Source organism: Microcaecilia unicolor, chromosome 9 (genome assembly GCF_901765095.1).
Source record: "Microcaecilia unicolor chromosome 9, aMicUni1.1, whole genome shotgun sequence".
In the NCBI taxonomy this organism is placed as follows: Eukaryota; Metazoa; Chordata; class Amphibia; order Gymnophiona; family Siphonopidae; genus Microcaecilia; species Microcaecilia unicolor.
In genome coordinates, this window is record NC_044039.1 from 48,646,652 (window position 1) to 48,660,254 (window position 13,603).

Sequence of the window (13,603 nt, forward strand, 5' to 3'; positions counted from 1 at the left end):
GATTATTTGCACTTGATGTCGAGATTGACGGCCGTGAGAAAAGGCCAGTTGCACATATATCAGAAAATTTGGCAACCATATGATAATGTAAAAAAGGATTTATTATAGCTCCATAAAGCTGAGAGGCAAGGGGGGGAGGGGTGGGAAAGGTTACTATGGGGGAAGTTCTGTTATGGATAAAAGGTATTGAATGTGGATACTGACCGTTGATTTGAATTGTATCAGTAGTATGTTTCCAAGTGATATTGGACAATGTTTTATAAAACTGTTATATTAAAAAAAAATAAACTAAAAAAAAACTGGTTAAAAGATAGAAAACAGACAGTAGGCTTAAACGGTCAGTATTCTCAATGGATAGTGGGGCTCCCCAGGGGTCTGTAATGGGACAGCTGCTTTTTAACATATTTATTTTATGTGTTTAATTTCTTTTATTGATTTTTGATACAGATACAATCAAGAGCTCACAACAGCAAGTAACATTTTACAAAGTAAGGCAATACCGGAGCTCACATGTAAGAAGTAGCAATCTACATCCAGAATCAAATTAAGTGAAAACAAGAGAGAGGGAGGAAAGAGGAAAAGAAGAGGGAAAGGGGAGGGGGGGGGGCTGGAGAATACAAATCAAAGTATAAAGCATGCATATGCCAAAAAAATACATCAAAGTTAGTACTTATCTTTGAACTGTATCAAAATAAGAGACAAGTGGTAGCCATTTTTCACTATATGAAGCAAAACGAGACGACTGTACTCCTGAGTTGCCCTGTAAATGGATATCCTATAACATATTTATTTTATTTATTTATTTATTTATTTATTTATTTATTTATTCATGCTTGTATCCCACAATTCTCCAAAAACAACTTTTGGTTCACATTTAACAGTTATAGAGGATTACATTGATGCATTACAATCGCTAAGCTATATGGAACAGTGTTATTACGGAATGATGTCAAAATTATTTTTAGTTCGCAAAGGTTAACCATAGAATTTCTTGAAAGGTAGGTCTTTAGATCTTTTCTGAACTGAAGGTAGTTTGTTATGCTTCTTGTGACCTTGGAATTGAGTTCCACCATTTAGAGCCCAGGTAGCTAAATCCTGCCACATAGATCTATTTGTAGATTATGTTTTTGCAGTTTGGCAGGTGAAGTAGTAGGTATCCTCTAGTTCCTCGGTTTGCATTTCTTGGTGACAGTGTAATCAGGTCTAGCATGTAATCTGGAGACATGCCAAACAGTATTTTGAAAATAATTGTGCATGCTTTGAATAATAATCTGGCCTTGATTGGGAGCCAATGTGTAGCATTATGAGTAATGGGGTTGCTCTATCACATTTTGGCTTTTTGAATATTAATCTCGATGCCATGTTTTGGACAGTCTGCAGCAATTTTATCTAGAGATGGGAATAACTATTAAGGTAATTAAATTTTCTAATGACACAAAGTTATTCAAAGTTGTTAAATCACAAGAGGATTGTGAAAAATTGCAAGAAGACCTTACGAGACTGGGAGACTGGGCATCCAAATGGCAGATAACATTTAATGTGAGCAAGTGTAAAATGATGCATGTGCAAAAGAGGAACCCAAACTATAGATACATGATGCAAGGTTCCACATTAGGAGTCACCACCCAGGAAAAGCAACGTTTCATGATACATGTAAACCCTCTGCTCAGTTTTAGTTGGTGGATAAGAAAGCAAATAGAATGTTAGGATATATTAGAAAGGGAACAGAAAACAAAAATGAGAATGCTATGATGCTTTTGTATTGGTGCGACCACATGTCGAATACTGTGTGCAATTCTGGTCACCACATTTCAAAACAGATATAACAGAATTAGAAAATGTACAGAGACGGGTGATGAAAATGATAAAAGGGATGGGATGACTCCCTATGAGGAAAGGATAAAGAGACTATGGCTCTTCAGCTTGAAGAGAAGGCTGAAGGGAGTCGTTATCAAGGTCTATAAAATACTGTGGAGTAGAATGGTTAGCTGTGAATCGTTGTTTACTCTTTCCTAAAATTTAAGGACTAGGGAACATGCAATGAAGCTACTAAGTAGTAAACTGAAACCAAATCAGAGAAAACATTTCTTCTCTCAAAGTGTAATTAAAATCAAATTCACTGCCAGAAAATGTGGTTAAAACAGTTAGATTAGGCAGGGTTTAAAAAAAGCTTTGGATAATTTTCTAAAAGAAAAGTCCATAAACCACTATTAAGATGGACTTGGGAAAATCCACTGATGATTCTAGGATAAGCAGCTTAAAATCTGTTTTACAGTTCTGGGATCTTGTCAAGTACTTGTGATCGGCCACTGTAGGAAACAGGATACTGGGCTTGATGGACCTTCGGTCTGTCCCAGTATGGCAACGCTTATACTATATAATAATTTGCACCTCCAACGTTCCATCGCTGTCTGGCTGTCTGGGTTCGTAACATCTCATGACATCAGCCAGCCCCCAGCGTTCCATTCCCCCTCACTGCTCCGCCCTCGGGTCAAAACGTAATGACGTCAGAGGGCGGAACAGTGAGAGGGAAGGGAACGCTGGAGGCAAGCTGACGTCAGGATGTTACCAACGGAAGGGAAGCCAGCCAGGCCAGCCAGAAAACGATGAGGTACAAAGGAAGGGAGAATCGCAGGACATCGAGGGCAAGGCACAGAGCAGAGCACAGCAGAGCAGAATCAATGGACATGGATGGGATGGGAGGAGAGGACAGGAGAGAAGAGAATCGCGGGACACGGATGGGAGGGCAGGGAAGAGGAGAATCGCTGGACATGGAGGGGAGAGGAGGGAAGAATCGCTGGACATGGAGGGGAGGGCAGGGGAGAGACAAAAAAATCGCTTACAAGAGAGCCTTTCTAGAGCCCGTTTCATTGTTGAAGAAACGGAGTGGAGGAATGGCAGAGTATTTCATCAACAATCCTAACAATTCCGATATCACTAGACACAAAGCTTTTCTTTCTGAATTGTACTCATACTGGAATTGCAATTGACAAGGTCAACATTTTATTGCTATATCTGGCTGTTCTCCGAAGGGAGACATCTAGAAGATTGAACATCATCACAATACCACAGGTATCGACTATTAAACCTAAACTTTGACATGCTTATTATTTCAGCAAGCTAACTTTTCTATGACGTGGACATCAGGAAGAAATGGAAAAGAGATAGAAACTCATTTTGGACTGGTACAATCAAGATTCTACCTGAAAAGTCTGATCCTAATCAGAAACAAGGAATGAAACCGAATAAGAGACTTCAAATAAGACCTTTGGGACCGTAATCTCAAAATATATGTCAACACAGCCTTGACTCTGTGCCTTTGGATTGTCACTACTGAGTGATATTTCTGTTTTGTTAAATTGATATTTTCAGATCTGGAATATATTACACATCTTATTTTCCTTTTGGTTGGAAGGAAGGGGAGTTTTAATGTTATTTTCCTTTGCTGTATGAAAAATATAAAATCAATAAAGATTTAAAAAAATTTTTTAAATCTGATTTGTGACAAGGACATAACGAGCCCATTTTCTCTCTCTAGTCATCTCTTCTGAGAGCACAGTTCAGAAAAGGAGGGAGGGGAAGGGCTAGCATATACCAGCTACTCAAGACCAATTTTCAAACCAGTATTAATAAAGTGTTAAGCACATAGCTATGGCTTTGAAAATGCGATTCACACTGCTGATGTGAAGAGCTGAACTGGACTGACAGAAGGCAATCTCTTTGGCTCTGACTGGGATCAGGAAGGGGCCAAAGAGTGCAGCAGAGCTGTTCAAAAGGGAGAACGTAAAATATAGTGAGAGAGGGACGGGGGTAGGCAGGAACATCGAAGGACAGTGAGGGGGCAAGATGGATTTTCAAATTCATAAATTTGGCTATAATAGCCATTCATTTTCACGCGAATAACTATGATGTTTTATGCTCGAGGCATTAGGAAACAAAAGACCAAGACATCAAAACTGACTTGAATAAGGAATGATATCCTAAAAGAGGGGAGGCTTCTACCGGGGATATTTTCGTTAATGAGAATAGAATCAGAACAAAAAATTTTAACCATTACTTCATGAGATTAAAAGTAAAAATAATGCTTTTTTCAAAATGAAAATTGAATAGGAACAGAAAAAGTACTGGCCCGAATAGAATAAGAACTATAAATAATAATATTTCTTACAAAAAACAGCTTAAATGGAACAAACATTTTGCACATATATATATGCATGAACTGAAGAACTAACATTTTCAGAAGAGGACTGAATAAAAACTAGAATTATAAGGGCCAATATTCAAAGCGATTTACTGGCCGCCAAGTGCGGCTGAACCATGGCTAGAGTCTAACTCAAAGCCGGATATGTTTGGGGTGTTTCAGGGATATTCAGCCCTTAAGTGGCCAGGTTTAGCGCATAAATGGAACCACACAAAAGTATGCCCTATTTTTATGCACTAGACCATGGCCACTTAAGTCCTGAATATCAACTTAAGCAGCTATATGTTACTCGACTTAAAAATAACCGGACATTCATAGCTGAAGCCCATATAGGTCCCAGCTTTAAATATATAGAAATAACTCTTTCGGCAGTGACACTATCAGACCATACGAGTCAACTTTTCAAAATGATTAGGGAGTGCTCAACACGGCACAAATTACCATATAAAGGAAATTAAAGCATGGCAGGATGTGAACACAATTGTCCAGGCTGTCTTTAAATGAAGAAAACAGAGGGTAGTGCACACACAGGGAGGACTTGTGGGTAAAAGAAATGCTAAGGCTAGCACTGCAAATCCCACTAGCCTCTCTTCCTCCAAAACCCCATCTCAATGCTATAGTTTACCATCCTTCTCCCATTCCATCTACACCACACTCACAGCATGTTTTCCAGTCCACCCTGGCCCATCTACAAAACTCATATTCTCCCCCTCCCAGACAGTTCTCAATAGTTCCTCTTCCCCACCTAACCTGTGCACATCAAATGCTTTCTTTTCTCTCAGACTATCCCCAATTCTTTCTAAGTCCTCTCTTGCCTTAATGTCTTCTTCCTCTTTTCACTTTCTTATTCTGTTTTTCCCTCACTTATTTCTCCCAACACATAGCTCTATATTTGTTTTGGGGTAAGGTGCTTAATATTCCTAGCCTGTACCTACTCCAGTCCCCCATTCTATATTTCTCTGCTCCCTACTTCCTCCTGACCTGACCTGCCTTGCCCACTACTGTCACAGACTCAAGGAGATGAATCCTTGGACGCTGCGGCAGGCAAGTCACTCAGACTAGGCACAGCACTAGGCAGAGTACTAGGTTAGGCAGGAACCCGGAACAGAGATCGGTGGCGGTGCTTCTTGGCTTTCGTCCAATGAACGTCACCCATGGTCCTTGGTGCCGACAAGGACGACGTCAAATCCTCACATCACCTCAGGGTCAGGTCCAATGATGGCTGGTCCCGGGGGGCCTGCATAGCAGGAGGGCTCGAGACAAGTGGAGACCCACTTGATGCCTCACTGCTCCCAGTGTCTTGGGGTCCTCCAGAAGCCATTCCTACCATGACTCCCGATGCCGGTGCAGCATTCGACGTCGATGCCGACGCCTCCGACCTTGATGTTGAAAAACTGGACAAGGCTCAAAAAAATTTCTCGTGTTGAGCCTCCCAGGAAAGCTGAGTCCTTTTTTCATATGAAGACACAGGACACAGTTGGCAGGGCTACGGTCGGGCCCAAGGCACTGAAGACACTGCAAATGAGTGCCCTTTCCCGAGATGGTCTGGTTTCACTGGGTACAGCACTTGAAGCCCCTGGGAGTCTTCAATGACATGAAAGGAAATATGGCTTCGGCAAAATCAAAAGTCACAATGGTGCTTAAAAAGGAGGAAAAAGGCACAAAAAACAGGAAGACCCACTGGGCAGGCCTAAATGCGGCCTGTATTGAAAAGAAAGAAAACTTAGGCGCGGGGCAGAACAGAAACTAGAAATAAGGAAAGAAGTTGTTTTTTTTATAACAAGAAAGAAAAAACAAAAGCAAGCTAAGTGGTACAAGAAAACATTGAAAAGGCACTTACACACAGCTCTACTCGCGTGTGAGAGCAGCACAAAAAAAACAGCTTCTTCTCAAGCGGATGAAAAAAAACTGAAGCGGAACATTCGCGCAGCGGGCGGGAAGGCACTCACACGTGTGCCTGAACGCTGCTCACTCTCCTTAAAGCTCCAGATTTTTCCTCTACCAATCTTGCCAAACGGACAACGCTGGACCGCGTCAACCTACTTGTGAGAATGATAAGCCTGCTTGTCCTCAGAGAACATTAACTATATAGAGAGAATCTGCTGATGTGTGCATTTTTTGTGCCTTATAATGTCAATCACGTATCCTTAAGTTTTGGATGTCTGCATTGTTTTCATAATGCTCATTTTTTCTCAAAATTTAACAGTATCCGTAACTTCTCTCAATGGAGGGGGCTCCTATATCTTCCAATAACAACACCCTGCTCCAGACCAATTACAAATTCTTCTCATAAATAACATTTATGTTAGTAGTACTACTGGATCTATCGGATGCGCATGTCACCACGTGTTGCGATGTAAGTTCAATAACAGACAGTGCTCGGGCCGGGGAGGGGGGGGGGGCGGAGCAGCGGCGACCTCGGGGGGGGGGGCCTCGGAACCCCCCCATTCCAAAACTAGCCCGTTTACACGGGCTCAACGGCTAGTATTAGATTAAAGGAGACTTCTTGTATCTTTTCTCAAAGCCATTTATCATTTTAATTAGCCAATTAACTAGCCAATATTTTGCTTATAAAAAGAGGAGCTTTGCTAATTGTATTCTGAATAGAATCAGACAAGGGGAGACACTCTCTCTGTCCAGGCTCTGTTCCTTGCCTTTGCAAATACATTGTACTCAACAGTTAATAAAACAATTACTTTACTGATTTGTTATGCTTGTTCTTTGTTCCACAGCATTATCACCAAGGATTCTCCTCTGGGTTCCGCAGTAACATACTGCATTTTTTCACTGCAAGCACAGTACAGGAAGACCTGGGTACACCACCACTGATCAGTGCCAGCCCTCTTCTCTCAGTGAACAGAACATCTTTACATTTCATGCTCCAGCAAACATAGGAGCACTATACTCTATTTCTCATGTTTAGGATGCTGGAAGTCAAGAGTCTTAAACACTTCCAAATGCAGAGTCTAATTGTTCTTTGCTTTTTATAAATATTTTTATATTGACAGACTCAAAATGTAATTAATTTTAACACAGTTTTGTTAACCTACTACAGATGGGAAAGCACAATTTTCAGATACATGAAACTCCAAAATTGCAAAAGTAAAATACATAGCTTATGCTCCTTTAAAAAGGAAAATCTTTGGGGAAAATGGTGTAACTATACTTGTAAGAGTTTGTGTGTGTGTACTAATATTGCAGGCCCTTCCGAATAAGGACCACCACATTAATACAAAGAAATTAATTTGCTTTAAGAATTGGCAGTTTGAAAACCAGGACGTTGCTAGCTAACAAGCAATATGAAAAGCAAGATAAGCTATAACCAGTAGGTGTGGGGGTGGGGGGAGAAGCCTACCACGCCTGAAACTGCTGATGCAGAAATTTATGTAAGTCTTCAGGACACAAAGGTCTGAAGGCTCAGATAAGAGAACGTAAGCCAAGCATAAGAGAAACTCATGGGTGGACACATGTAAGATAACACCCGAGATGGAAACTCTATAGCTATGGGAAATTTACAGTTTTTAGAAGAAAAGAAATAGGGAACAGAATAAGGGGTGGGGGTTGACATACGATGCTTAGAACTAATAGGTTATAGATATGAAATTAATATCCAATGAAGAATTTAGGGGCAGAAACCTGTGTTACAAGGAATATAAATTGTAAGAATTAAGGTATGCGTGTGCCTGCTTGCTATAAGAGACACCCATTCTTGCAAGATTGTATTTTGAAATAATAAATTAATTAAGATTTGCTTCACCAATTTGTTTTTGAAGTTCTTTCTTTGTATAGGTTCTCAAGTTATCTAGAACCCATTTCTAACACAAACTACCTTGTGGCAAATGTTGGGAGAGAGACCTGTTTAGCAACATGGGCAATACAGTTTATAATCAAAGAAGTTATATAAAACAAAGGGACTTTTGGCAAAGAAGCACTTCCCCTTCCTTGGTCAGGCAATGCATTGTGAGGGATATGTATTGTATACAGTACCTGCCTCGAACCCAGAGACACCAGCCTGATATCCTTGCCGAAGGGACTCTTCTGTACTTCATGCACAAACTGAGCCAACTGAGAATGTGTTCGACTGCAATAATAAATCTGTAAAGGGAAAGAAGAGGCTAAAACAAGCACATACAAGAAGCTTCCTTCACCTCTAATCAAATATGTAAACATCACTTATTGCCAGTACAGAAATAAGGTGAATTCTCCTAGTATTTGCACTAAGCTAACAGAAGTTAATAACATAAATTGCCTATCAGTTCTAACTATTAAGCCATCTGTGTCCTGAGAGAGGGCCATATACAGCACAGGAATAACTATCATGATTAGCTCTAATTTGGTGTTTCAACAGAGAGAAAGAGTTAATGCAGAAACACTGCTCTGCAGAAAAACAAGAGACTGGTTTGACAGTGCAGGGAAAAGAGAAGAGATGCCTAGTCAAGCACACTTGGAATACAGAGATCTATAGGGATAATCTTCCACACTGTTTGACTCTCTCAAAAAGGAAACATAAGCACATGCTTTGATCAAAAATGCTCATCTACTGCATACATTGAAGAGAGCAATCTAGAGGCAAAGTTGGCAAGATAAGGAGAAATTCTGTCTGAACTGTTCATTTCCTTTCCTTGAGTACTAGTAGATCAGTTCAGACTCATGAGATTATGCCATCCTGCCAGCAAATGAAAAGAGATGACCATAACTTTCCAGTGACATCACCAGGATATAGGACTGGGTGCAGATGAGGAACCTGCCATAACAGCATTGTAATAGAACCAATAACCCCCAATGCACCCCCCACATACACACACTCACTACCCCCCAAAAAACAAACACATTAAATAGAGAAACATAACATACACCCCCACCTTTAACTTCCACCAGAGAAGTAGAATAAAGAAAACCAGAGTACTGAAGAATCTATAGGACCCGATTCAATAGCACAATGAGCACAGTGAGATCATTCAGATTGCACCTGAGTACACTGAGAATGAAGCTTTTGAGTTTCATGGAGGGTTCTGGACTGGTCCAGCACAATCCGTAACAATATTTTTCAGACCACGACCATGCAGAGTGCCCCCCGACCCTGCTACAAAACGTGACTATGACGTGCATACATTCTTCTGGGTTGGGTATGACTCAGAGCTTGGGAAACCCTGATCTAGCAGGATTCAAGGACAGGCAGTTAACAGTAAAGCTAAATTTCTCATTCCTTATCCTGCTAGGTCAGTCCAGATATGTGAAAAATAACCTAAAGCTTTCCTAATGTATGTGGAGGAAGATGAGGCTACTCTAAGAATGCCTGCTTAAAGGACAGCCTCTTCCTTGGCCTGCGTATCTAATATTTAGCAAAAGAATGCAGAAAGGATCACACAACCACCATAAAAATGTCTTCCAGAGAAATCACTCTATCTGTCCAGAACAAAGCCTGCGCTCTTGTTAAATGCACCTAAAGCAAATACACTAAGGAAATCATTTCTCTCACCTATCTAGGTAATTATGACTTGGAAGCTACCTCTCCTACATAGGTTCTGCTAACAGATAGTCTCTACAAGGCACAATAGGACCTAGTCCAGTCTTAGAAAAAATAAAAGACATAGAAGCAAGCATTATTAACTAGTTTCCATAGTGTACAACCCTTTTCCCCATAGTTTTAAACTGAAATTTCTCTAGAGATAGAAGGATAGCAGCAAGGATTAAACTGTCCTAAAATAAAGTTTATTTTCTGTTCTTGCCTGCTGGAGAGGTAGCACTGCTACTGACCTGAATTAGGTGTTAATTAAGGTTTGAGGAAGTAGAATATTTGCAAAGGTTACTAAGGCAGCAGAGAATTTTACTTGCCTATGGTGGACTAAAGGTTACTAAGGGCAATCTGCTTACTGGGCTAGCTTCAAAGAGTTTGTTTCAAACAGTCTCCTTAGAACCCAAACTATATAGAGAGGTAAGGTCCCACTTAACTTTCTTTGAGAAGTTCTGCGAGAAGAGGGCATTTCAGTGGGTAAGTGACATTAATTTATTCGGTGCTTGGTAACTTAAAGATTGGGTTTAAAAGAGGAATTGTAGGATATTGATAAACATAGAATTTAAAAAAAATAAAGACGCAAACTTTATTATCTAGTCTTCATACACTTTTCCCCATAGTTTTAAAACTTGAATTTTCTGCCACAGCATTAACAGATAGCCTCTAGAAGGCACAGTAGGGCCTACTTTGGAAGAGGCGATGTTGCAGGAGGGTTTTAGATTTCTAAGGAACTGAGCGACATTCTGGGAAAGGGGGAACCTATTACAGAATGATGGGCTCCACCTTAACCAGTGTGAGACCAGGCTGCTGGCATCGGCATTTAAAAAAGGAGAGAGAGCAGCTTTTAAACTAGAACATTTGGGAAGGCCAACAGTCATTCAAAAACGCATCAGTCAGAGCAAGGAATCTTTCAAAGATATCACCAAAACAGGGAAGATAGGGTATCCCGACAGTGAGTTTGCAAGAGACCATAGTAGATTAGGTATCCTTAAATAAAATTCAGACAAAAGATTGCAAATTAACACTGTCAACTACTGAGCAAGATGTAAATAGGAACAACAAACAGTTTGAATTGTTTATATTTGAATGCCAGAAGCCAAAGAAATAAGATGGGAGAGTCAGAATATATTGCACTAAATGAAAAATTAGATATAATAAGCATCTCCGAGACCTGGTGGAAGGAGGATAACCAGTGGGACACTGTCATACCAAGTTCTATCGTAGTGATAGGGTGGATGGAATTGGTGAAAGGGTAACATTGTATGTTAAGGAAGGCCTTGAATCAAATAGATTTTTCTGCAGGAAATAAAACACATCTTGGAATCCCTATGGATTGAAATTCCATGTGTAAAGGGAAAAAGGATAGTGATAGGAATGTACTACCGTCCACCTGGCCGGGATGAGCAGACGGATATAGAAATGTTGTCAGAAAATAGGGAGGCTAACAAACCGAGAAACACAATAATGAGAGATTTCAATTACCCGGATATTGACTGGGTAAATGTAACAACAGGGCATGGTACGGAGGTAAAATTCCTTGACAAAATCAAGGACTGCTTTATACAGCAGCTGGTACAGGAGCCAAAAAGAGAAGCAAAAATTCTACACCCAGTCCTTAGTAGGGCACATGATCTGGTGCTGGGGCCACTTATTAACAGTGATCATAATATGATCAGATTTGATATCAGCTTTGGAGTAAGTGCACACAGGAAATCGAATACGTTAGCTTTTAACTTTCAAAAAGGAGACTATGATAAAATGAGCAGAACAGTGAAAAAAAAAAAAAAAAAAAACTTACATCAGGTATGGATGCTATTCAAAAATACTATCCTGGAAGGCCAGGCCAAATATATTCCGTTTATTAAAAAAGAAGGAAGAAAGACCAAACGACAGCCAGTATGGTTAAAAAGTGAGGTGAAGGAAGCTATTATATCTAAAAGAAAATCCTTCAGAAAATGGAAGAAAGATCCAACTGAAAATAATAAGAAACAGCATAAGGTATAGCAAGTCAAATGCAAGGCACTGATAAGGAAGGCAAAGAGGGACTTTGAGAAAAAGACTGCATTAGAGACAAAAACACATGGAGGGGCATTTTCGATCGTTGGCGCCCATCTCTTAGTGGGCCCATCTCCGAGGACGGCGCTGCGAAGGGGTGGGGCCAACCGTATTTTCAAAACGAGATAGCCAGACATCTTTCGTTTCGATAATACGGTTGGGGCCGCCCAAATGTCAGAGATGGCCAGGTTTGAGATGGCCGGCCTCAGTTTTTGCCCATAATGGAAACCGAGGCCGACCATCTCAAACCCGGCCAAATCCAAGGCATTTGGTCGTGGGAGGGGCCAGCATTTGTAGTGCACTGGTCTCTCTGACATGCCAGGATACCAAGGGTTCTAAAGGAGGACGCTGAAGCGCTTTGAGAACTAGATTAAGGTTCCAGGATGGCAGAACTGGCACGTGCAGAGAACACAACCGATTTATGCCCCTCAAAAAACGAACCACATCCGAGTGGGAGGCGATCAACGCCCCCTGAAGTTGGCCTCTAAAGCATGCTAGAGCTGCCACCTGCACCTTAAGAAAACTCAACGGGAGTGATTTTTGTACACCCTCCTGAAGAAACGCGAGGATAACCGATACCGAAGCTGCTGACAATCCCGAACTCGCACACCACAAATCGATGGTACGCCACACCCTAGCGTAAGCTATTGAGGTGGATCTTTTCCGAGCCGGAAGCATCGTAGCAATAACCGCGTCCGGATACCCTTTCCTTCTCAACTTTGCCCTTTCAAGGGCCAGGCCATAAGACCAAAGGGGGAAGGATCCTCCATCATGACTGGTCCCTGCAGCAAGAGACCGTCCTGTGCCTGGAGCTGAAGAGGACGATCGAACAGGAGCCTGACCATATCCGCGTACCAGGGATGTCTGGGCCAATCCGGGACCACCAGGATCACTCGACCGGGATGATTGGCAATGCGAGTCTGTAACCTGTCCACCATAGGCCATGGGGCAAAGGCATAGAGCAGGCCCCTGGGCAAAGGTTGTAGAAGCGCATCGATGCCTTCCGAGCCCAGCTCTCTTCCCCTGCTGAAGAAACAGGGAACCTTTGCATTGAATGCGGTGGCCATTAAGTCCATCACCGGCAACCCCCAATGGGCAGCTATCTGATTGAAGGCCAGAGGGGAGAGTGTCCACTCCCCCGGCTCCAACTGGTGGCAACTGAGAAAGTCCGCTTGCACATTCTGTGACCCTGCTATATGAGCCATTATCAAGAGAGAGAGATGAGTCTCTGCCCAACGGCAGATCAGGACCGCCTCGCGCTAGTGGTGCACTCCTGGTGCCCTCCCCCCCCCGATGGTTCACATAGACGACCGCCGTCGCATTGTCTGAGAAAACTCGAACTGGGCAACCACGGAGAAGAGACAGAAACTCCCAAAGGGCCAGACGAATCGCCCGCAACTCCAAGCAGTTGATGGACCAAGACGCATCCGTCGAGGTCCAAATGCCCTGGGCCAACTGCTGGAGGCAATGAGCCCCCCAACTAGACAGCGATGCATCCGTGGTCAGGATCTTCCATTCCGGGGTTTGCAGAGGAATGCCCAACACCAGATTCTTTTGAATGAACCACCAGTGCATGATTGTGTGCAGACAGGTCAAACACGGCACCCGAACCTCGTAATACTCCAAGAGAGGAGACCAACGGCTCAGAAGTTACCACTGCAGGGGACGCATGAGAGCTTTGGCCCACTTTACAACGTCCAAGGTGGAGGCCATGGAACCCAGAACTTGTACATAGTCCCAAGCCCGCGGGTTCGGAGTTTGGAACAGAGCTCGCAACTGACCCTGCAACCTCTGTGCTTGAGCTGAAGGAAGAGAAACTATCCCTGTTTGGG

The 13,603-nt window shown here is 42.1% G+C and overlaps 1 protein-coding gene across 1 annotated transcript in view; it reads right to left on the minus strand.

Moving 5' to 3' along the window:
• LOC115477495 (putative ATP-dependent RNA helicase DDX11-like protein 8) overlaps positions 1–13,603 on the minus strand; it is a 348,371-nt gene that overhangs the window by 200,383 nt on the left and 134,385 nt on the right. The window contains 1 exon segment of the mRNA XM_030214406.1: positions 8,189–8,296. Coding sequence (XP_030070266.1) covers positions 8,189–8,296 — 108 coding nt within the window.